The sequence below is a fragment of the Aplidium turbinatum genome, chromosome 1, assembly GCF_918807975.1.
Source record: "Aplidium turbinatum chromosome 1, kaAplTurb1.1, whole genome shotgun sequence".
NCBI lineage: Eukaryota > Metazoa > Chordata > Ascidiacea > Aplousobranchia > Polyclinidae > Aplidium > Aplidium turbinatum.
This window is the reverse complement of record NC_137472.1, coordinates 22,916,881-22,942,856: the sequence shown is the minus strand read 5'-3', so window position 1 is coordinate 22,942,856 and position 25,976 is coordinate 22,916,881. Positions and strand designations below refer to the sequence as shown.

At 41.8% G+C, this 25,976-nt stretch overlaps 1 protein-coding gene across 1 annotated transcript; it reads left to right on the top strand.

Annotated features, from left to right (window-relative positions):
• The first annotated feature begins 15,375 nt into the window (after positions 1–15,375).
• Positions 15,376–16,085, top strand: LOC145788340 (uncharacterized). The gene is made up of 2 exons (XM_082600120.1): positions 15,376–15,685; positions 15,766–16,085. Exons 1-2 carry the CDS (start codon positions 15,385–15,387, stop codon positions 16,083–16,085), a joined length of 621 nt encoding a protein of 206 aa, XP_082456246.1. The 5' UTR covers positions 15,376–15,384.
• Positions 16,086–25,976: the final 9,891 nt, after the last annotated feature.

Here is a 25,976-nt window from a genome sequence, read left to right as displayed (position 1 = left end):
ATGACGCTATATACAATGGTTGCGATAATAACCGACCGTTCTGGGCTCAGACAAGTGTCGGCCACCGCAGACAAAACCAGGCTCAAACCCTAACACTTAAGTGTTCTTTACGAGGGCGAGGCACGAAATATCCCTCAACATGTAGTCTACTTTCACTTTCCCCGTACTCTCATCATAGTTGCAGACGGCAACTTTAGCTCTACGAACCACAGGCTTCCCTTTCCTAATTTGTGGAACTACCTCATGCACCCTCCCAAGTTGATACTTCCCACGTTTACCAATGTCTTGGAGAGAACCTACCACTACAAGTTGACCAGGCTCCAAATTCTCGGCCATTTTTAGCCATTTTTTCCGGCCCTGAAGCCCTGGCAAGTAAAAATCGATCCATTTACTCCAAAGCTGCTGAGAAAGTGATAAATTGAACCGATAATCCCTTCTTAATTGGTCACGATCATGTGGTTTCCCAACAGCACAGTATGGGTCCAAGTATGGGGTCAAAAGTGAGGCAGAGGTGATGACAGTAAAATCCCTAGGGTCGTCACTCAAAGGTACCAAAGGGCGTTCGTTCACGATCCGCACAGCACTGCCTGTGTACGTAAGCAGTTCAATAAAATTGGGCTTACGAATTGAAGAGTCCAAAATGTGAAAAAAGTACTTGGTCATATCGGCCACGAAACCAAATCTACTAAGCCGAAATCTAGCCAAGAGATCTGCCAGAGGGTTTAACAAGTCAGGACCCGAAAACATTACATCATTAACACAAGTTTCTCGAAATTCAGACTTGCTATCGTAAACAATACGCTTTTTAATTGTGACGTCACAAAGTATGGTAAACACCATTCAAATCCCTTTAGTTTTTCTGCTTCACTAGCACGCTCAATATAACCATTAGATTTAAGATCCTTCATGGTGTCAGTAAGGAAATCACAACGTTCAGGTTGTTTTAAAGCCTTCTTCCTTAAAGCAGCAGCTCTATCTGACGCCAGCACAAAATTGTTAGTTAAATCAATATCTTCCTTCAACGGTACAGGTATCTCAAATCGACCATCTTTCAACTCAATATTCGGTTCAACAAGTTCTCTAGCCAAAATGTCATTGCGAGACAATTCACAGGTTTCATTTTGCAAGATCAAATCCTGAATGACTTTATTCAGGTCTGCTATTTCCATATCACGAGACTCAATTTTACGCTGAAAGCTAGAGATGACATCCGACTCTGAAGACGTCTGCACTCTGCACACATTAGCAACGCTTTCATCTAAGGGTGACTTACCACCACAAGCCAACCAACCGAGAGGAGTAAGCAAAGCATGTGGTTCACTACGATTGTCACCAACACGCTCTTCTTAAGCCCACATCAAATAAGCGTTGTCGTTGCCAATCAGTACATCTACAGTACTACAATCATTCAAATGAAACATATTCACGTCATGAAAATGACGAAAACCACTTAAATCCTGCTTATGCGGTAAAGTTTTAACATCGTCAGCCCAAGCTGGGTAAACCACCGAAGTTATATCACAAAACAGTTCATCTGTCTCTAACGACTGGATGTTGATTTTAACAAGGTCAGCACAAGTAGGTTTCTGACCAGCCAGAGTATCCATTTTAAACGACGCTTTGTCATACGGTTTAACACCAAGCTCGCACACCAAATCACTCGAAACAAAAGTCAACTGCGAACCAGGATCATGCTGACAATACACCAACTTCGATTTGCCAGTCATTGGATTCAAAACACGAGCAGCAGTAACGCGGTTAAAAGCTGCTAACCCTTTATCCTGTGACGTATTTTGGCCAGCTGACTTGCGGACGGGGGGGTCGGTTCGACACTATCACTTTGAGCTCGTGTAACTCAAAAACTACGCAAGATAGATCAATCAAATTTTCACATGGTGTAGATAATTTATCTGACAACATAAAATCGAAACTCTTTTGCAATTTGTTCAACAGCGCAACTTGAAAAATCAAATAATTTGATGGTTGGCCATATTTTTTTATTTGACTTGAGAAATTGCTTCGTAATTAACTTATAATTGAGTGTGACGGGTTAATTCCATTGTGTAGATTTTAATCTCTTACGCGGAGACGTCGTCCACGCTTCAATGAAATCGTAATTGGCGTCCGACTCGCGTTTGCTTGTTGTTTTGCCGGAGGCATTGTAAAAAAAATTTGCTTTGTTTCAACATTTGCAGAGAATGAGACAAAATCACCACAAAAAAACTATTTCAAGTTCTTTTTGAGTCACATGTTTATAGTCTCACTTTTTCAAACGTTCTGTCATTACTTGATATTGGAACTAAATCAAGCAAATTTTTTTTCACATTCACACTGTCGAATTTGGTTATGCATGATCAAGAAACACTTTGTATTTCACAGCACATCTCAGGAAGCTATTTATTCGTTTTTAACATTATTTCAACGTCTAGAGACGTTGAATCAATGTAAAAAGTGTCTGATTTGCTGTCTGGGTAGCGGTTGAATACAGAAAAGTAAGGTAACCTGTGGTGTCACGTGGTATTTGAACAACAACCTATCCAAAGGTAGTGACTTGCTTCGATAGGAGCTTGTTCCATTTTAGGCCATCGTGCACTCCAAAAACAAAGAGCGTCTAAAACTCCTGACTGATAAACTATGTCACGATGCATTCCAAAGTGAAATGTTTCAATACTTACCAACAATGATCACTTTGAATGAAACAATTTTGCAAACAGTTGTGACAAAATGTAGTGATAATAATCGTTTAGTCAAATCGTGTTGGTAGGTTATAGAACAGGTCGTTTGCCAAATGGAACTCCCGTTCTGCCTGACAAACTCAAAGTCGTGGCATAACGATACAAAAAAGAGAAAAAATTATTTTTCAGGCCGATGCTATTGTCGTAAAAAAACAAAAAAATCACTAAAGTGTTGACTTTTCCTTGGGCAAAATTGAAGGTTATTGATATTTTAAAAATGCACGTTTGTGTCAATATGATTGAAGTGTTTTTTTTCATGTTGTTAACTAGATTTGCAAAATAACGTTTTCTACATTTTTTTTCTGATTTGTTGGACATGCATTTTGTGTCAAGTTATTTATTACGCATTAGAAGATTTCTTTCTGTTCAAATTTTGAAATAGCATTTTAGATGCAGTTTGCGGTTGATGGCGTTACTGCAAAAACCATCTTTTGTAATTGACACACATCCAAAAACAAAAGACGCATAAACTACTGCTGGCTGATAGACCACGTCACAATACATCATAATGATGTTTTTCCGAACCGAAGACCGAGAAAACCAATTTTGTCGTATATTAGATTAGACGTCTGCAGACGTTGAACCAATGACAAAAGTGATTTGCTGATTTGAAACAAAGTGATTGCTGTTTCCAATGTGCAAACATTTTGATAAAAAGTAATCAAGTTTTGGCCACAGCATTTTGGTCCATTTAGGCTACTATGGTCAATCAACTCACGTTGCAAATAACTTGTTTTGTGTAAAGTCTTGCTTGTGAAAAAATCGAAGTAAAAACGCAAAAATGAAGTAAGCTATATTTACAAAGTATTATATTCTTGAATGAACCATAGTTTTAAAAAAATAGTTTGAACAGGTTTCATCTGATGGAAACTATAATTGATATCATCGCGAAGGATCAAATAGCTGCAAAAATCACTTCAAGCAATTCTTTGGGGTGATTTTCATTTTGCAAACCAAGGTGAACCTCAATATACATATTTTTATGACAAACGATAAAAATCGTTCTTTCTTTTTTTCAAGGACAAGGAAAACGATCCGTATAAAATATAATTCAATTCAACGTATTTCCCTTCTTTTGTCAGATATGCATTTTGTGTAACAATGCTTTAGAAAAATTGCTGAGTATGGCATAGCGTTTGAGATGCAGTCAGAGAATACAACTCTATGGTTGATGGCGTTATTACAAAAGCCAATCTTTTGTCACGGAAATGTATTCGAAAACAAAAAGGCACAAAAGCGCTGACTGATAGATTACGTTACGATACGTTACACAAACGAGGCATTGATTTCAGATTCTTTCAACCCAACAAACAACTTTGCTCCAAATGACACAAACGTCTAAATTTATGGAGAAAAAGATATAGGCCTACACCGTTTTGTGAAAATAAGCTTTTGAAGACCAACATTTGAATGAAAAGTTTGAAATTATTGAGTTGGTCCTAATAGTGTTTCTGCTGAGATATATCAAAACTTTTCAATCCTCGTATAAAAAAATAATTTTGTAATCTTTCAAGCAACTGCAAAATTACCATTTAGGTAAAGATTCAGTGATGATACAATATGCACAATGCTTGTCAAAGCACAATAATTTAGCTGCGCGTGTTTTTCCACAAAAGCCAAGCAGTTTAGATAGTCTGTGTCAAGTTCTTTTCAATATCCATCAATCTCTCGTTTTCATAAAACATTTTCACAACATTCATGTGAATATAAGTGTACAGGTACATGGAAAAGTTTATTGGCGGGTCAAGAACGCACTCCTTGCTTTCCGACAAGAAATCAAGAAACTTACCACATCAGTCTGTTTGTTTTATGAGATAAACAGAGTTTTGTCAAGAATTGTCCTACTGCTTCTTGTTATAAGTTAGAAACAAAATGTATTCGCCATAGAAAACAACGTAAAATTACAGTTTTTCAGTATAGCTTATCGGATGCTCTCTTATAATTTCAAAGCAACTCAGATGTAATTAAAAGATTAATCAAAGCAACTCAAAACTCGAGTTTGCAAACAAAAGGCGGACTCATTACGGTTGAATGCTTTACAACAAAGCCAACTCATGAGATATCTGCGTCGCAGTTTCACGCACGGCGGCGCTCAGTAATCCTATTAATCCGTATAATTTGAAAAAAAAAGGGCTAGCTAGTAGCTAGCTAAAATATCAGAGTATGTTATGAAAATCATGCCATATCTCTAAAACTATAGACAATAGCAACGTCATTTAAAGCGGAATAAATACTTGAATAATTTTTAGGAAAAGTCAAGAAATTATAAAGCTGTGGATCGCGTAGTTCTTTAATGATATTGCTTTGAAAAGGAGCAAGTCCCCACCGACCCCCCCCCCACAGGAAATAGGGTTAACCTTTTGTTTTTCAACGTTTTTTTGGAAGTTAACTGCTCAAGGGTGGGCCATTTTTGGATCAAATTCAATCAGCTGTTACGTGTTATCCGCTGGTGCTATTTCAACAGAAGTTGCACTGGTGTGAAAGTAAATCATTTGTCTATAAGTTTGAAAAGTCATTATTTTAAAATTTTATATGTTAAACTTGATATTTCAATTTTTGCAAAGGTACCCAAAAACGACAATTTTGATTTAACTTGCCGCTATTTAATTACCGTGCTAATCCGATTTCATGCAAACTACTGAATAACAAAGAGCTCGATCGAACGCACGAAGTGTGTGTGCGGTGTGCCGAATCATTGCATTGATTAGAATTTACGACTTGCGAGCAAATCTTATTGTAAGCTACTGCATTGATTAGAATTTACGACTTGCGAGCAAATCTTATTGTAAGCTACTCACTGATTCTAAAATAGTTACAATCAGAGTAACATTGTTACACGAATTTGAAAAAAAAAAAACTGCGTTTGTTGTCTTACATTTTTATCCTAAACTAATGCATTCCGAAACTCATGGCTAGCTTCTAGTTTTATGGAACCAATTTTCTCATAGCCTGCTTGAATAGCTGTTTACATCTTCGTTTGTGTATTTTATGTCTACAATTGAGTTTGTAGTATGAATATTTTTAGTAGAGAGAAGACAATTGAACAAGTTGTTGAAATTATCTGAAATTTCTAAGTTCAAATTAGGTGCTTTTGAAATTGTGGATTTGTGTCAAGTCGCAACACAAATATCATGCAGGCCACATCATAAGTCATTTCGCTTACGGGTGTTTATAAACATGACTCATAAATTACATCCACAAAAAATACAGCATTTACATCAACAAAGCTAAGTTCGAAGCTCACTTTTTATTGAAGATTGTGTCAATCAATTTGAAATAACATTTTTAGTCCTCCAGCGTCGAAACAATGCAACAGCTAATCGAGGAACATGCGTAAACAAAGGAAATGTGAAATAACCCACAGTCAGCAAATCTACATAAATTTAACGTTTACAAATGTTGAATCAATGTAAAAGGACTAGATTGCTGACTGGGTCCTTATTGTTTGAAGCACAAAAAATACGCGTAAAGGCGACAACATCAGCAAGGCAGCGATTATGTTTCTGGCCAAAAAAAAAATTAACTTTTGACTTCAAAGATAAAAATGATTATAACGAAGCTTCAAAGTTTGTCGTAAAAAATATTGCGGAGATACAATAAACATAATCATTTTGTGCCAGATTGTGAGAAGACTTCCTAGATTCTTTCCAAACATTTGCATGATTGCAAATTATTTTCTATAACTTTATATTGCCAAAAAATGGCTTCTTTGTTGAAACAACGTGGCTACAATTCTATAAAAAATTCTTAGGCCTACTACATTGAAGTAATGAAATTTTTTTTGTGATTTTGCTGATGACGTTTTACAATATCCGAGAAGTAAAAAAAATAATAATGATAAATTATTTTACAAAACCGTGGTTTGCAAGCACTTTACAAAAAATTGTTGGGGGAAAATTTACTATTAGACGTCAAATGTTTGTAAAAGAAAATTGTCGGTTTACGTATTTATAATGTTTATTGCGCTGTTATCGAATTATAAACTGCCTGTATTGTCTACCTTTGTGGTTGCCGGCCAGCTTAGACCAGCATGCAAACTACGCATTTTTGGTATTTGCATGGTGTTATGATTCTCGAAAATTTCCCACAAGGTCTTTATTTTTATCGTGATATTTTTGTGCCTTTTCTGTCCTAAACTTGAAGTCATTGTGAAGCACAATCCACATCGGTTTTTAGACTCAGTCTTCATTGAAAATCTTTTGTGTGGTGCATTATTTCAAGTAGTGTCTTCCCCTAAGCTGTTACACAAACCGCCCAGAACCAGGTTGATTATTATGTATCTTACAGCCGTTGAGAGCCCGTTATTGTACTGTATGTGTGGAATTATTACTGTAGATGTCTGACTAAATTCATGCCAAAGTCGAGCAAATTCTGCTTTCGGGATCCTTGCCGTTATTTACTGTATTTTTTGTTGATAAGTTTAGGCAGCATTTTTCCAAGATAAATGAAGACATCGGTATTATTCGTCACTTAGATTTAGTTTCTTCAGCATTGTTTGTTCATTCTTTGATCCACTAGTTTGTCTCACTTTTGGTATAATCGGATCGTTTATAAATGGCGGGTCTTCACAATAGCCGGCCTCTTATACTGTACATTGGCACAACGTATTCAGATGTTGAATCAATGATCAAGAAAGCTGATTTGTTTTTTGTCTAATGTGACGCCTAACTTTATGCCTTGTCTACATTACAAAATATTTTGTAATGTAGATGAGGCATTATCATCTTTATTTTGCGCTCTTTGGAACAACACACAGTGCACGGTGAAACAAAAATGCAGGACATAAGAACAAGTAGGCGACATAAAGCAGGGAAGGGACGCCATCGAGTTAGCTGCTACGTGTAAATGGAGCCTATCTCATAATTTTGAGTGTATCTCACAATTACTGTTTACAACAACGCTATTTCTCTACGGCTTCTCACAAAAGCATTTACAGTCATACATTTCCGCAATTGCAATGCTTGTCAATGAGAGTATTTCCATAGAACATTTATTTCGAAACCAGGTTTTCGTGCCTTTACCTAAGATTTCTTATTGTAACGTTTTTTATTCGTCAATGAATGTTATCTGCTTGAAACAACTGTTTTGAATAGTTTGTGGCCTACATAACCTACTATTTTGATCGTGGATTGCTATTCTTCTTTGTAGAGCTGATAACGCAAAAAACGTTTGCTATTATTTTTTCTAATTAACAGCTTTGTGATCACTGGCTTTTCTTTTGTAGCGTAAGAAATAACGCGCTTTGTATTATTGAGGTCAAACCAAACAAAGGAAAACAAGAGGACGTTTCTCTCTGCTCGCGCATATCGATGCACGAAGCAATCATGAGCTTATGGCTTGTTATCGCAATGTAATCCATTTCACGCTTTGCTGGAAGTTAGCTAGAAATAGCAAAAATTCACCAAAATCTTGAATTTACAAGAAAACTACACAACTGTTAGCATCAAATTTAATATCATCAGATCCGCCTGGCAATTTTAGGAAAAGTCAAGAAAAACCAAGTGCATGGCGTTACTGTGCTTCAAATAATCAAAGGAAATATGAGGGGGGGGCCAAATCTGGCCTCCCTTTGAGGAGCAAAGTGTTAACATTTCCAATCTTAACATTACGCACAGGAACTCTGGCACGAGCATCATCTTTCCCAACCGAATCCAGAGAATCACGTGACGTCACATAAAAATCATGCAGAAAAAAATAGCGTGTCCTATCGTTGTTAGGGCCACACTTACGACAGTTGTTTGCATGAACGCAATCCCTAACCATATGCTGGCGCAAACAATTCAAGCATTTGTCAGCTTTCACAATGACATCTCTCCGATCTTTAGGTGTCAAGCGCAAAATTTTTTTACAATTAGACAAAAAAATGATATTCAACTTGACCACGTGACGAACAATAAAAACATGCCGGTATGTCTCTACGTCTGGCCACACCACCGCGCGGTGCGCCAACAACAGTCGAGTACTGCGAACTCCCTGAAATCACATTATCATGGGGTTTTACCAACGTCTGCCTAACCGGACATGAAGGCAATTTTCCTTTGCCAAACTTTTTAAAATGCTGCGACTCACCAGAATCGCCCATTAGCATAATGCTAAAATCAGTCGACTTGCGCGTTTCCTCCCGTACTACAAATTCAAACAAACTCTGAAAAGTAGGCTCATTATAATACCACCATACTGATCACTTAAAAAGTCAAGATAACGCTGCTTAGCGTCAAACGGGAGTCGCTTAGCCAAATCCAAAACAAAACGTCCTTCCAATTTGTCACGCTGACCATAAGCTTGCGCGTAAAGCAGACACTGCGACAATTCATCTTTAAACTCTTTCAAATCACTGGAAAAGATCGAAGTCAATTTGCTACCATAGCGATACTTTCTAATTTCCGGTTCGGCGAAAAGACCTCCACGAACCCCAAAACGCTGGGACAAGCGAGCTAACGACATTTCTATCCTGTCTTCCTCTGACAAGCCAGGAGTGTCAGAAACCAAATTAGCAATCGTTTGAGCAGCTGTTCTAACACAAGCTGCTTGTAACAAAGTCAAACGAGTCCCCTTAAAGGGCGAAGCTGCCATCAAGGCCGTAACACGATTTTTAAAGAAAATAAATGGCATATTATTACCATCGTAACCAATCAAGGCCGCCTTATCGAAAAACGTCCTACTATTTTGGTATTCGAAAAAGCAATCCTGCTGTTGAGAACTCGATTTAGCGGGAGAAGACAAGCTATATCCCTTAAGGGGCTGAGGGGGCTCAGTCACATGCACAGCCTGATCACGATCCTCACACACGTTAAAATCAGGAGACGCGATACGCCTCTCACAACCACCCAAATTACGTGTAGTTGGGCGATCAAAAACTAACGGCGCAGAAAACTGTGAAGGGGGCAAAGCATTACTGGAAATGGCGGCCCCGTGACCTGTACGCTCTGGGGGAAAAGATCGGCTATAATTCGCAGGCCTTGGCTCTATGACACAGCTGGAAAACATGTGGATTGCACTGGTCCACTTACAGATTGAACAGGCGTCTGGAAAAGGTTATGTAAATTAAACTGTGATTGATGTTCACTTCTGGAATGGCTAAAAGATCCCTTCTTAGAGCTACGTCGGGAGCCCACCTCTGATCGATATTCAGCTAAAGCTACCTCCTTACGTTGTTCATCCCTCAACTGGGCGTCTTTGAGTGCAAACTCAGCAGCTCTCGCTTCGGCTTTCGCGGCAGCCTCAACTCGTATGGCCTCAACTTGTATAGCCTCAGCTCTCGCGGCGGCCTCAGCAGCTCTCGCTTCGGCGTCAGATTGTATCTGGAGCTTCTCTCGTCTTAGCTGCAGGTTAATTTGTGCAACTATCCGTGACGAGCTCTCAGACATCCCAGTGCTTACATTTGAGGCGCTATCCTCAGGATGTATGTCAGCATCCAACCTATCTGAGAACTCACTTACTTTTTGTTCGAAGTTACTTTTTAACGAGTTAAATTCGGGATCTACCCTATCATGAAGTTCTGCCAAGATTGCAGAGTTAAAAATTGTTGTCAAAAGAGCATGGAAGTGCCGTAAATCCTCTCCTAAAGTAGAAAACTTAGATCTAAAAATTAACAGTTCCTGCTTATCACTCAAAAACCTAGGGCTACAGAAAGTTCCCCAATTTGAGTCAAAATATCCCTTCTAAGATGCCGGGCCTCTCGAACTGACTTAACCTCATCGTTACTGGGTCCCTCCCCAAAATGGCCTGCCCGACCGCAAAGAACATCATTAGGCTTAAACTCAGTCGAGTCGACGGCGGTCGAGTCCCTGTCGCCACCGAGTGTAGACATATTAAATCTTGGGGCTAAACTTAACAAGTAAAAAATTAAGTTACACAAACACACAAAATTAAGTTATAAAAAACTTAACTGCAAAGGCCGTAAAAATACAAAAAGAATTTAAATGCACAATACCGTAGTTGTAAGCCTACGAGTATATGAAGTCCTAAAGTTCCACAAAACTTGCTTGGATTCGTCAACTTAAATCTTCAAGCACAGATCGATTGTCTTTAATCTTTTTTCTTGCTAATTAATGTCAATGTAGTTTTTTTCTTCAGAACCAACAAAGAAACGCCTTTAATTTTTAGCTTGAAGTTCTTCAGTACCAACTGAGAAGAAATGTCTTTAATTTTCTTTTGCTTCTGTAGACTACCAACCAACAAGATTTTCTTTTATTAATTCTTTGCTTCTGTAGCCTACCAACCAACAACTTTGTCTTTTATTATTTTGTGCTTTCTAAGTTCCAACTGACAACAACGTCTTTTATTATTTTTGCTTCTGCAGCCTACCAACTGACAAGAACTCGTCTTTTATTATTGATGGTCACAGCGGTAAACCATAATCTGTTCGTGGGAAAATTGTAACATAAGATTCCCGAATCCGTTCGTCTGTATGTAATGACCGAAAAAGAAACACTCTTTTGAAATGTCTATTTAAAATTGTATTTCTGTAAAATTAGCCACCTGGTTGTCGAAAATGAGGTGCAACGCGATACACCATTAAAAACTTGTCACTACAGAACAGATTACTTAGATAAAAGACGGAAATTTTATCCAGCTGGCAAGCACTAAGCAAACAGTTAAATATGCTTCCAACTTTCAAGCAACCATTTTACGAATGACTAGAATAATTTGCGATATCTCAAACTCACGTACACAGTGGCTGTGACGCAATAATGAAAGACATTGTCACGCAATTCAAACAGGTGTTCAAAGTTGGTGATGCAATGTTTCATCAGGTCTTACGAACGATGGTGCAATATTTGGACATTTTCTAGCAATTTCCATGACGTAAAATGCCAGCTAGGTTAAGTAGACCATAACGGTTTTTATATGACGTTTGATTTGGTGAAAATTGTCTATTTTAACTTGAAAATTACTGTATTCGTGACTAGAATTACTCGTAACGCTTGTGAGTAGTCTACATCCTCACCAAACCGCATGTCTTGCCTATAAATGCCAATTAACGCAAACGCTTCTGTCAGAAACAATCACTGAGGCTCCAGGTAAGCAACTATCAAACTTGCTTTCCCAGATTCAAAAATGTCAAAAAACGCCTTTGTTTTATCCAATCCTCAGTCGTTTTGCAAAACGTCACCACCTGCTTAGCCAATCAGATGTGTTATGGTTATGGTATGATTAGTTGTGCTTTCCCAGTGACGTCAATGCGAACATTCGCTAGAGCGACTAGACTAACTCGTCAGAATGGTCTCTCGTCACGGTGCAGAGCACAGTATCATAATGCCGAAATAATTGTTGCTGTTTTTTGATGTCTCCTCGCCATGTACTTTAGCCTACTAGCTTTCATAGTCATGCCTTTGCCCTTTTTACAGCGTTGATATAACGTTACTTCGCCAATGAACGTTCAGGTGCGGGTGCAATATTTAGTTCGTTAAGCTTCTATACGCAGGAGGCAAACTTATCCAGCTTTTTGTACAAATTGCTTGCGGTTGTAATGTTTAGGCCTAAGTGTTAGTTTTTGTGGTGTAGGCCTAACTGAATATCTGAGAATGAACCTTCATGACGAATTAAATATTTAGACAACTATTATTCCATGTCTAACACTGGATGTTGGTCCTGCAACGTTAAAATTAAGATTGTTCATGACTTCTAAACATTAAATGGATGTATGATCACGACATAGGCGAAGCACGATTTGACAGATTTTTATTTTTGATTTGTTTTGGAAATGCTCTCAGAGCGCACCAAATTGGAAGTGTTTTTCAAAAATTTCTGGGGGATGCACCCCAGACCCCCCGCTGGAAGTGTTGCCTTCGGCAACACACCTTCGGGCTTCACCCGACGGTTACGCCTTTCGTGCCTACTACCTTGCTGCAGCATATTTCCAAGTTGCTTTCCCAACGGGTTAAGCCACCGAACGTCGCTGGTCATTACATACAGACGAACGGATCCGGATATCTTATGTTACAATTTTCCCACGAAGAGATTATGTTTTACCGCTGTGACCACTGTGACTGGATGCCTGCGTCCCACTCCAACGGACTGCCTACCCATCCTAGCAGGCATCCAACCGCTGAGCTACGCAGTAAAGGAGCCACGATTTCTCTCGCTCGCCGCGCTTTGGACCCCGACCATCTCCTCCATGCAACATTCAAGAGACCACCACCTATAAAGCAGCGGCTGAAATCAAGACGCCCCTTTGTGCCTGCCGCACAACAACTCCTTAAGAACGTAGAAGAACTTGGTTTAAGTGCGGCACACTGGACGAACCACATGTGGAACACGGAGTGGCAAAATCACACCTCCACGCTCCGTGACTTCATACCCGACGTCGATCCCCGTCCACCAGGGATGTCCCTCGCAAGGCTTGCGTGGGTCAGGCTAAACCGCCTGCGAACTGGCGTCGGCCGCTTTCGTTCGGACATGCACAAGTGGGGCCTGGCTCTTTCATCAGAATGCGAGTGTGGTGCCACGGAACAGACCGCAGACCATGTCATCCACCACTGCCTAACCAACCGGCCTCCTCACGGTGCGCATGGTCTGAGGGTCCTGGACGACGAGACTGCGGAGTGGCTGAAGATTTCCTGCCCTCCAATCTAGCCTAGAAAGATCGCTCATACGCCATCATCATCATCATCAGTGTTACTTTTCTTGAACAACCTAGTTTAGACCGGCTTGAGGCTTGTGAGGACAAGTGACTTCACAAGATCAAAACCACCTTCAATATTGAATCCATGCATTTAACTGCAGTGAAATAATTTGTCTATTTTCTACCAATCAATTTCCTTTTGACCTAGTGTTGATTCCACTACTATTCATTCCCGTGGCATTCACGGCTTTGTTTTATTCTTATTACGTCATAGTGTGTCCATTTCAATTTATTCGCAGGAACCGTAACTTGTATCAATCATACACCAGCTCAGTGGCCGAGTGGTTTCACCTTGGGCTCTGGTGCTGGTAGATCTGAGATCGATTCCAGGTCAGGTCAAACCGAAAACTTTAAAAACGATACCGATTGTGTTCTATTCTGGATAGCGCAGTGAGAATGAGTCGGGTAATAATGTGATAACATCGTAAACCTGATATAAATTAAAAATGAGCCCTGTCGCTAAAAGACCTTAGCTGTTGTAGAGCGACAATAAATAAAACCATAACATCATCGTATCAATCATACGAGACTGATGATGTGAGGGCTATAGTCCGGTGTAGCAGTCCAAGAGTTACTGCAGGCCAAACGTTACCAGGGTTGCCAAATATTTCATTTACATTTTACTTAATTTTGTTTTGAAAAATAATTAAATTTTTAACATCTCAAAAGGTCAGATTAATAATTGTAAGTATTTTGTAATGTTAACTGAAAAGCTTGCATTAGTTTGAGAGCAATGAATTGATTACACTTAGTTAAAATAATTTCCGCTTGTTTATCGTTTGCGAAAACGCCGGGCACCCCTGGTAACTTCTGGACTGACAGGAACTTCCAGACTGCAACGCCGCAGAAGCAGTCCAAAAGTTACTGCTATTGTAAGTGGATGTGCTTTTTCGAAATTTGTCTGGGAAAACTTGTAAATGGATTTGCTTTTCGAAATTTTTTTGGGAAAACTTGTAAATGGATTGAAAATTTTGCAATTAAAACTGTTTTTTAACTGCAATTAAAATTCTGCAGTTTACACTTCACTTGATCAGTAGATTAAACCTTCTGCAAGTATGCGAAAGATCAATCCCAAGGATAAATATTCTCACCACGAAACCATTATTCTTGACTTTAAGTTTCGTATCACGTGTTTTCGATGGGAGTCCAACGGAAATTCATTGGAATCTCAAAGTACTCAACACTTTCGTAAAAGTTAAAGCCTTCCCCGCGTGTGAGACTGTGACTACTTACTGAAGGTTGACGGAGTTTTGACTACCGGTTGGCCTAGCCTACATGTAGCCTGAGTTACTTAAAAACCAGACCAAAAATAGGCTCAGTGCTTCATTCACTAGAAAAGTTTGATTTTAACTTTCATGAGATACATAAAATATAGTCAAAGACTATGTTCGTCAACTACAACTCAAGACAAGCGGCTAACACGTCAGCCTTCAAATGCAAACTTTGCACGATGTATTAAGGCAGTGGTTCCCAACCGGGGGGGGAATTCCCCACTCGGGGGGAATTTTGCAATTTGCAGGGGGGAATTTGGTTCAACCTTTTTTAGCTTTTAAGCCTAGTAAGTTTGCCTAGACTAGAGCGTTAACGAGAAAATTCACTGTGCTGCGTTAATTTTAAGGTTACTACAGTATTGACGGTTCTTACTGTACTTTTTGATGCTGAATCCAAAACTGTTAGCCGTTTTCTTCCATCAGGTATAGTTTTTTGGCAAATTGCATTTGAAATTTTCGACAACTTCAGCTTTCAGCGTCTTGCGGTTGAGATTTGTGATGTCATAAAAATGGTTTAGCAATTGAATTAAGTTTTGATGAAACTTCAGTGACATCACAATGAGAAAAACATAACGAATGCACCTGATTCTTGAAAAGTTAAACATCTGAACTGGTTTTTACAGGCTAGGTTAGTGTGCAGTTTAGCTGATAGTTATTGTATTTTATTTGGAAATTAGCTATGTAAAGACTTATGTGCACGTCAGTATAGGCACGTTTGTGTGATAATGATAAGTTTTGTTTTTACAGTACAATGAGAAAGTGCAAAAATGATCCAGACAGGTTCTGTTATATTCGTGGCAAGATCACCCTGCACAGTCGCCGAGCAAAAATTACGCAGTTTGTTAAGAAAGCATATTATGCGTATTTTGGAGTAAAACTAGGCGATCAGGACAAGGCATTTGCTCCGCACATATGTTGTAGAGCATGCGTTGAAACCGTGAGATTATGGAGCCTAAAGAAAAAAAAGAGCCTTCCTTTTGGTATTCCTATGGTATGGAGAGAAGGAAAAGACCATGTCACCGATTGTTATTGTTGCATGACCAACTTACAAGGTATGCTGATACTTATACTGTATGGAGGCATTTTCATTTATTGTTTGATTTAAGAGTATCAGTGTTCTTTTTCATTTCAGGAATAAACCGGAAGAACAAACGACATGTGAAGTACCCTGATGTTCCTTCAGCCATGAAACCAGTATCACATGGCCCTGGTATTCCTGTTCCAGAACCACCTGGAGAAATAAGTGAAGTGGAGTGTTCTTCATCTGCAGAGAGCGAAGCAAGTGAACAAGACACATGGGATGCAGAGCAAAGTACAAGCCAACCGAAGCCTCTTACACAGCTTGAGCTGAATGACCTAACACGAGATTTAAATCTTACCAAAGAATCCGCTCAGCTCCTAGGATCACGACTACGTGAGAACAACTTGTTCTCACGTAGTCGTGATCAATGATCAACTTAATAACATAGAATTATGCAATTCAATGTTATTAAGTTGTTATCGATTGTCTGTCTATAACTCTCGATTATTTAAGCAACTGTAGACTGACGTGGATGTAGACCTTCAAGTAGGCCTACTTCTGTTTTATGCAAATGCTCGATGGCTTTCAAGAGGAAACGTAACCAAGCGAGTGTTTGAACTCAGAGACGAGCTTAAATTACTTTTTGAACTTCAAAGGAAATTAGAATTTGTTTCATTGCTGAAAGATGGATTAGATGCCTTGCTTATTTGGCTGATATGTTTGTTACGGACAATTTTCATATTAAACGTCATATAAAACCGTTCAGGTCTACTGAATCTTGGCGTCTGACGTAATGGACTATTGCTGAAAATGACCAGATTGCAAAATCGTTTGCAAGACCTGTAAAACTAGGGCTACCATATGTCCTCTTTTAGGAGGATTTGTCCTCTTTTTTTATAAAAAATGAATTGTCCTCCGAGGACACTTGAAAATGCTCAAATGTCCTCTTTTTTGCATTGCTATCATTTTCAACAAGGTTTTATTTTTATGTGACCTTGGTGAAAGCTAAATAAGGCTAAGCAACGATACCAAAAAGGAAAAGTATGTTTTTTGTGAGCTGTGGCAGAAGTAGGCTATCCGTGTTTAAGAAAAGTGTTTACCTATTGACTTTGAAGTTGACAATTCATTGCTTGCTGTGGATATGATGGATACATGTATTTCTGTGGCAAACGAAGGCAGTGTTACTCGAAGACCATGTCAGATGTTCGACTCTATTGTTCGACTCTTGTGTTGCCTATTTGGATGAATGGACCACTAATTTTATTTTCCGAGTTCACATCCTTTGACTGGATGCTTATTGCTTATGCTGTCTTACACCAAAGAATAGGATAACGCTTTTCAGCGGTGTGTGGAAGTATCTGTCAGAGAAAAATGTTGGCATGGATGATGTTAAACTGTTCGATCTATACCAAAGCTAGTGCAAAGGCGTCTTAAACCTGATAGCTAGCTTGCATTAGCTTTTTTTAAATGATGGTAGGCTACATTAGATAATGGACAGAATAGCTCAAAAATTGAAGAACTATAGATTTTTCTTAAAGAATTGTTAAAGATCGAGAAATTCTTCATCTGCAATAAGCTATGGCTCAAAACGCAAATAAAAAACGCATGTTTTCTGTGGAGAAAATCAAATGTAGAGCAAAATGTTCATTGACTGAATCTGACAAATAAATGTAAATATGTTATGTTTTTTATTTGTCACTTTTGCTACATAGGCCTATAATCATCTAAGAAGATGTAAAAATTGTTTAAACGTAAAAATCCACTGGCATTTTACTTGCTTACTAAACATGTCCTCTTTTTGGGTGATGAAAATGTGGTAGGCCTATGTAAAACATTTGCAGCATAACATTACATCATCGTTAAATTGGGATGGACGACAAATGGCTCCTCGTGCCCCATCCTGTGAGTACCATCTGCTTTCAACCAGATGAAAAACGAAATTTGTCAACAAAGAGCCTCCACTCGGACGGCACAGCTGCAAGGGGCAATTGATAAGTTCAGACACCCCACCATTCTGCAGCTCAACATAGAAGGCTACACAACAAGCAAGACCAAAGTTGTGGAGCAGCTTGCCCATACCAACCGGGCACTCGTCATCCTCCTCCAGGAGACTCACTGCACTTCTGCAGATAGGCTAGCTATTCCCAACTACACGCTAGCCGGGTCTACCTTAAGCAGGAAGCACGGCATTGCCACGTTTGTGCATGAGAGCCTGGTGGACGTTTGTCGACCAATCTCCAACTGATGCCGACTGGGGCATGCACGACTGGGGCTACAACAACACAAGCAGCGACGGATAATTGCTGGCTGACTGGGCCTCTACAAGCCATCTTGCCCTCCTATTCAATCCAAAGGAACCAGCCAGTTTCCACTCCGGCCGCTGGGGAACAGGGACAAACCTTGACTTGGCCTTCGCGAGTGTCGACAGCTCTCTTCCAGACAGACGTGTGCTTGAGAAGTTTTGTGCCTCCTGTCCCGAATTCACCGGTGAAGCAATGGAACTTCAAAAAAGCCGATTGGAATCAATACAGCCTCTTGACCAATGAGTCTACTGCAAAGTTACCACCACCTGAAACATGCAACGTAGACGAGGCATACCAGGACTTCTGCAATGCTATAATAATTGCGGCAAAGGCCACAATACCACGTGGCCATCGAACCAGCTATACACCATGCTGGGACTCTGAGTGTGAAGCTCTCTATCGCTCCTACCTAAACGCCACCCCGGGTACTGCTTCTAACACCGCCGCCACCAGACTACTTGAGCGGCTGGACGCAAAGAAGCTTGAGCGATGGAATGAAGCCGTCCAAACCATCGACTTCTCACACTCAAGCCGCAAAACATGGAGCATCATCAACAACCTCACTGGGTGCTCAGCAAACTCCCCTCGCCAGTGCCCCGTTTCTGCAAATGCCGTCGCTTCCCAGCTACTGCAGAACGGGGTCTACAAGACAAAGGACCGCGAGACATCCAGCCTTGTCGCTAAGGAAGTCTGCCCTGTGGTGAGTGGTAACACCACAAGAAGAAACAATCTCTGGAGATTTCATTCCAGAGGAATTCGCCACCGCCCTCGGCCTAGTGAAACCACACAAGTCTCCAGGGCCGAATAAGATCTGCCCTGAGCTTGTGCTCCATGCTGGCCCCGCCCTCAAGTCCTGGTTACGTAGATTCCTCCCTTCCTGCCTGCACCACCTTACAATTCCAAAAATCTGGAGAAGAGCGCTAGTAGTTGCGATACCTAAGCCTCACAAGCCACCAGAGGACCCAAAGAGTTATCGTCCGATATCTCTCCTCTGCGTTCCTTTCAAAATCCTCGAAAGGCTGATCTATGCCCGCGTCAACCTAATCATCGATCCGCTCCTTCCAAAAGAGCAAGCTGGGTTTCGGCGCGGAAAATCCACCGTAGATCAGGTCACACTGTTGACCCAAGACATCGAGGACTGCTTTGAGGCAAAAAAGAAGGCCGGCGCTGTCTTTCTAGATCTCACAGCTGCCTACGATACTGTATAGCATCACGGCCTTACTTACAAGCTGCTTCGCCTGCTTCCTGACCGACATATGGTCCATATGATTATGGAACTTGTCAGGAATCGAAGCTTCACCCTCACCACCGGCAATCCACGGCGAAGCAGACTGAGACGCCTGAAAAACGGCGTCCCACAGGGATCGTCCTGGCTCCACTTCTTTTCAACATCTACACCCACGACCTGCCAACCACGGTCTCCGCAAAATACGCTTATGCGGACGATCTGGCAATTCTCCACTCCACAAAGTCGTGGGAAAATCTAGAAGACACCTTGAGCCAGGACATGCAAACCATCTCGGGACAGGAGCCACAAGTTTTGGGGCGATGATGAGGAACGCCCGGTGTTGGGACCGCGGAAACTTCTCAAGCACACGTCTGTCTGGAAGAGAGCTGTCGACACTCGCGAAGGCCAAGTCAGGGTTTGTCCCTGTTTCCCAGCGGCCGGAGTGGAAACTGGCTGGTTCCTTTGGATTGAATAGGAGGGCAAGATGGTTTGTAGAGGCCCAGTCAGCCAGCAATTATCCGTCGCTGCTTGTGTTGTTGTAGCCCCAGTCGATGTGCTGGCAGTTGAAGTCGCCAGCGTAGAGACTGGGGGAGGAGAACGTTGGAAGGGATGATGGCAACATTCGCGAGGGTGGGGGCTTGTAGATGTTGACGATGTTGCAGTCTGAGATACATATGCACACCCACTCAATCTCGGCATCAGTTGGAGATTGGTCGACAAACGTCCACTTCAGGCTCTCATGCACAAACGTGGCAATGCCGTGCTTCCTGCTTAAGGTAGACCCGGCTAGCGTGTAGTTGGGAATAGCTAGCCTATCTGCAGAAGTGCAGTGAGTCTCCTGGAGGAGGATGACGAGTGCCCGGTTGGTATGGGCAAGCTGCTCCACAACTTTGGTCTTGCTTGTTGTGTAGCCTTCTATGTTGAGCTGCAGAATGGTGGGGCGTCTGAACTTATCAATTGCCCCTTGCAGCTGTGCCGTCCGAGTGGAGGCTCTTTGTTGACAAATTTCGTTTTTCATCTGGTTGAAAGCAGATGGTACTCACAGGATGGGGCACGAGGAGCCATTTGTCGTCCATCCCAATTTAACGATGATGTAATGTTATGCTGCAAATGTTTTACAGGTCTTGCAAACGATTTTGCAATCTGCTCATTTTCAGCAATAGTCCATTACGTCAGACGCCAAGATTCAGTAGACCTGAACGGTTTTATATGACGTTTGATATGAAAATTGTCCGTAACAAACATATCAGCCAAATAAGCAAGGCATCTAATCCATCTTTCAGCAATGAAACAAATTCTAATTTCCTTTGAAGTTCAAAAAGTAATTTAAGTTCGTCTCTGAGTTCAAACACTCGCTTGGTTACGTTTCCTCTTGAAAGCCATCGAGCATTTGCATAAAACAGAAGTAGGCCTACTTGAAGGTCTACATCCACGTCAGTCTACAGTTGCTTAAATAATCGAGAGTTATAGACAGACAATCAATAACAACTTAATAACATTGAATTGCATAATTCAAAATTAATACAGAAATGAAATAGATACATAATTTCAAACGTTTTCGGCAAAACTTTCTGCCCTCTTCAGGAAAATATCTTAATTCATGTAAACAAAACAATTATTCGTGAAATGTTAATAATAAATGACTGAAATTCAATAAAACTGCACTGACCTGCGTACAAGCAACAACTGACGAACAAACACAAAAGGTGGTAGCAATCTGTCATAATTATGCGGGAGTGTGGTCATGAGACAAGATAGTGAGCGGACAACATAACATAAAATAAACGTAAGCTAATACAAATTCAACAAAAAAGATGCCCCTCCAGCGAATAATTGTTTGTTGAGCCTGGGGTTGTGCTGCTTTATTTGGAGTGCCTCATGAATTTTAGTTTCAAACTCTGATTGACAGTTGCGAATTATCTTGAATGAATCTAATGTAAATTTGATGTTGGAACAAATACTGCAGGCATAAATGTGGTCTTTCATTGTACTGTGTTTATTGATGTCTGTTAAATTTAGGTGTTCCATTGCTCTTGTTACCAAGTGTCTTGTGGACATACCTATGTATGTCATGTTCGTGTCGCACGAACAAGTGAATTTGTAGACAATGTTGGAACGAAAAGACTGCGGAACGGGAGATTTCAGCGAAAAATATTTACTGATTTTAAAGGTTTTGTACAGAGGAACAATGTCGATATCAAATTTGCACTTAAAGAGTTTAGATAGTTTTTTAGCGTATACGAGAGATTAGGCTTAAAAGCTAAAAAAGGTTGAACCAAATTCCCCCCTGCAAATTGCAAAATTCCCCCCGAGTGGGGAATTCCCCCCCCCGGTTGGGAACCACTGCCTTAATACATCGTGCAAAGTTTGCATTTGAAGGCTGACGTGTTAGCCGCTTGTCTTGAATTGTAGTTGACGAACATAGTCTTTGACTATATTTTATGTATCTCATGAAAGTTAAAATCAAACTTTTCTAGTGAATGAAGCACTGAGCCTATTTTTGGTCTGGTTTTTAAGTAACTCAGGCTACATGTAGGCTAGGCCAACCGGTAGTCAAAACTCCGTCAACCTTCAGTAAGTAGTCACAGTCTCACACGCGGGGAAGGCTTTAACTTTTACGAAAGTGTTGAGTACTTTGAGATTCCAATGAATTTCCGTTGGACTCCCATCGAAAACACGTGATACGAAACTTAAAGTCAAGAATAATGGTTTCGTGGTGAGAATATTTATCCTTGGGATTGATCTTTCGCATACTTGCAGAAGGTTTAATCTACTGATCAAGTGAAGTGTAAACTGCAGAATTTTAATTGCAGTTAAAAAACAGTTTTAATTGCAAAATTTTCAATCCATTTACAAGTTTTCCCAAAAAAATTTCGAAAAAGCAAATCCATTTACAAGTTTTCCCAGACAAATTTCGAAAAAGCACATCCACTTACAATAGCAGTAACTTTTGGACTGCTTCTGCGGCGTTGCAGTCTGGAAGTTCCTGTCAGTCCAGAAGTTACCAGGGGTGCCCGGCGTTTTCGCAAACGATAAACAAGCGGAAATTATTTTAACTAAGTGTAATCAATTCATTGCTCTCAAACTAATGCAAGCTTTTCAGTTAACATTACAAAATACTTACAATTATTAATCTGACCTTTTGAGATGTTAAAAATTTAATTATCTTTCAAAACAAAATTAAGTAAAATGTAAATGAAATATTTGGCAACCCTGGTAACGTTTGGCCTGCAGTAACTCTTGGACTGCTACACCGGACTATAGCCCTCACATCATCAGTCTCGTATGATTGATACGATGATGTTATGGCTTTATTTATTGTCGCTCTACAACAGCTAAGGTCTTTTAGCGACAGGGCTCATTTTTAATTTATATCAGGTTTACGATGTTATCACATTATTACCCGACTCATTCTCACTGCGCTATCCAGGATAGAACACAATCGGTATCGTTTTTAAAGTTTTCGGTTTGACCTGACCTGGAATCGATCTCAGATCTACCAGCACCAGAGCCCAAGGTGAAACCACTCGGCCACTGAGCTGGTGTATGATTGATACAAGTTACGGTTCCTGCGAATAAATTGAAATGGACACACTATGACGTAATAAGAATAAAACAAAGCCGTGAATGCCACGGGAATGAATAGTAGTGGAATCAACACTAGGTCAAAAGGAAATTGATTGGTAGAAAATAGACAAATTATTTCACTGCAGTTAAATGCATGGATTCAATATTGAAGGTGGTTTTGATCTTGTGAAGTCACTTGTCCTCACAAGCCTCAAGCCGGTCTAAACTAGGTTGTTCAAGAAAAGTAACACTGATGATGATGATGATGGCGTATGAGCGATCTTTCTAGGCTAGATTGGAGGGCAGGAAATCTTCAGCCACTCAGCAGTCTCGTCGTCCAGGACCCTCAGACCATGCGCACCGTGAGGAGGCCGGTTGGTTAGGCAGGGGTGGATGACATGGTCTGCGGTCTGTTCCGTGGCACCACACTCGCATTCTGATGAAGGAGCCAGGCCCCACTTGTGCATGTCCGAACGAAAGCGGCCGACGCCAGTTCGCAGGCGGTTTAGCCTGACCCACGCAAGCCTTGCGAGGGACATCCCTGGTGGACGGGGATCGGCGTCGGGTATGAAGTCACGAAGCGTGGAGGTGTGATTTTTCCACTCCGTGTTCCACATGTGGTTCGTCCAGTGTGCCGCACTTAAACCAAGTTCTTCTGCGTTCTTAAGGAGTTGTTGTGCGGCAGGAACAAAGGGGCGTCATAATTTCAGCCGCTGCTGTATAGGTGGTGGTCTCTTGAATGTTGCATGGAGGAGATGGTCGGGGTCCAAAGCGCGGCGAGCGAGAGAAATCGTGGCTCCTTGACTGCGTAGCTCAGCGGTTGGATGCCTGCTAGGATGGGTAGGCAGTCGGTTGGAGTGGGACGCAGGCATCCAGTCACAATACGCAGTGCATCGTTGATGGCGGTATCAATCTGGTGGGTGTGAGAACTACGACACCAGACCGGCGCGCAGTACTCAGCGGTGGAATGAACAGGGGCTAGGGTAGCTGTACGAAGAGTTTTAGCACCAGCTCCCCAGCCGGAACCCGCCAATCGCCTCAAAAGTGCGACGCGTGTAGATAGTTTTTTGCGCAGTGACTTAAAGTGCCGGCGGTACGTGAGTGACCTGTCCAGGGTTATGCCGAGGTATGTAGGTTCGGCACAGTAGGGCAGGCGTTCCCCATCAATCTTGATGTTTATCTCACGCTGTGCCTCCCGGTTGTTAAAGTGGAAGGCCGCCGACACTGTCTTTGACTTGCTGAGCTGTAGCTTCCATTTCTGGAGGTATGCTGATAGTGTTTGCATGTCTTGGCTGAGGATCCTCTCCACTAACTGCCAGTTTCCTGCTGTGTGCAGGAGTGCCAGATCGTCTGCGTAAGCATATTTCCTGGAGATGGTGGGGGGCAAGTCGTAGGTGTATATATTGAACTGGAGAGGAGCCAAGATTGAGCCCTGTGGGACGCCGTTTTTAAGCCGGCGTAGTCTGCTTCGATGACCGCTACCGGTTGTGAGGGTAAAACTGCGGTTTTGCACAAGTTCCATCATCATATGGACCATGTGTTTGTCAGGGAGCAGAGGAGTAACTTGCAGGTAAGGCCGCTATGCCATACGGTATCATAGGCAGCCGTGAGATCAACAAACACGGCGCCAGCCTTCTTCTTAGCCGAGAAGCTGTCCTCAATGTCTTGGGTGATAAGTGTGACCTGATCTACGGTTGATCGTCCGTGTCGGAAACCAGCTTGTTCACGGGGGAGCTGCGGATCTATTATTGGTTCGACACGGGCGTAGATGAGTCTCTCGAGGATCTTGAAGGGGATGCAGAGCAGTGAGATTGGACGGTAACTCTTCGGGTCCCCTGGGGGCTTCTTTGGCTTAGGAACTGCAACCACAAGGGCTCTTCTCCAGATTCTGGGAATTTTCAGGTGGCGCAAACAGCAGGAAAGGAAGTCTTTTAACCAGGACTTTAAGGAGGCAGAAGCATGGAGTATCAACTCCGGGCATAGGTGGTCAGGGCCCGGGGCCTTACCAGGCTTTATGTGCTGGAGGGCGGCGGATAATTCTTCCGGGGCGAACTCACCCGAGATGTTGTCCCCGCCTGGGGTTGTTACCCTCCAAAAGGTCCGTCATTTCTTGCAAGACGGATCTATTTGATTCACGGTCTCTCGACTTGTATTTCCCGTTCTCCACAAGTTGTGAGGCGATGGAATTTGCTAAAACGGGACATTGTTGACGAGAGGCACATGATCTGCCAGTTGGGTTGTTCAGTGTACTCCATGCTATGCGGCTGGAGTGCGTGAAGTCGATTGATTCAACGGCTTCTGTCCAGCGCTCCTTCCTCTTTAAGTCCAGCCTTGCCAGCAGAGCTGTGGCTGAGCTGTTGGTGTCATTGCCCTGAGGGGCGTGGAGGAAGTCGGAGTAGAGTCTTTCGAACTCCTTATCCCAGCACGGTATGTAGGTCTTTCGTCGGCCGCGGGGATGGATTGTTTTGCCGCTGATGTTATTGCATCACAAAAGTCCTGGTAGGCTTCTTCCACGTTGTTGGTGTGAGGGGATGGGAGATACTGTGTGGCTTCATTGGTGAGGAGGCTATAGTACTCCCAGTTATGAGTGTTGGAGCCGTGATAATCGAGGGTCGATGTTTGGACCTGGGGAACTTCTCTAGCACACGTCTGTCCGGTTGGCAATTATCGGGGTCATCACTAGCGAAAGCCAGATCGGGGTTTGTACCAGTGTTCCAGCGTCCGGAGAAGAAGCTCGCTGCACCCTTGGGATCGTGCAGTAAGGTGAGGTTATTATTGGCTGACCATGAGGCCAGGCTTTCTCCGTCGGTGTTGGTGGTGTTGTATCCCCAGTCAACGTGGTGGCAATTAAAATCGCCAGCATAGAGGCTGGGTTGGGGGAACACTGGGATGGCTGTTGGTGTTAAGCGTGAGGGTGGTGGCTTATAGACATCGATGATGTGATAGCCTGATATGTCTATGCATAACCACTCTATCTCCGATTGGGCACTGGACTGGTCTATTGGCGTCCAGTTCAGTTGCTCATGGACAAACTTGGCGAGGCCGTGTTTCCTGCTGATGGTTGCGCCTGCGAGTGTGAAGTTGGGTAATACCAACTTATCCACAGATGTGCAGTGGGTCTCCTGGAGGAGAATAACGAGGGCCTGATGTTTTGTGGCCAGATACTCGATGATGCTGAGCTTGCTGGCCGTAATGCCCTCGGTGTTCAGCTGCAGTACGGTGGG

Excerpts from the sequence above, each read along its gene's own strand:
- LOC145788340 (XM_082600120.1), top strand. The coding sequence starts at position 15,385 with ATGAGAAAGTGCAAAAATGATCCAGACAGGTTCTGTTATATTCGTGGC. Across the intron at positions 15,686-15,765 it reads TTGCATGACCAACTTACAAG|GAATAAACCGGAAGAACAAA; the intron begins GTATGCTGATAC and ends TTTTCATTTCAG.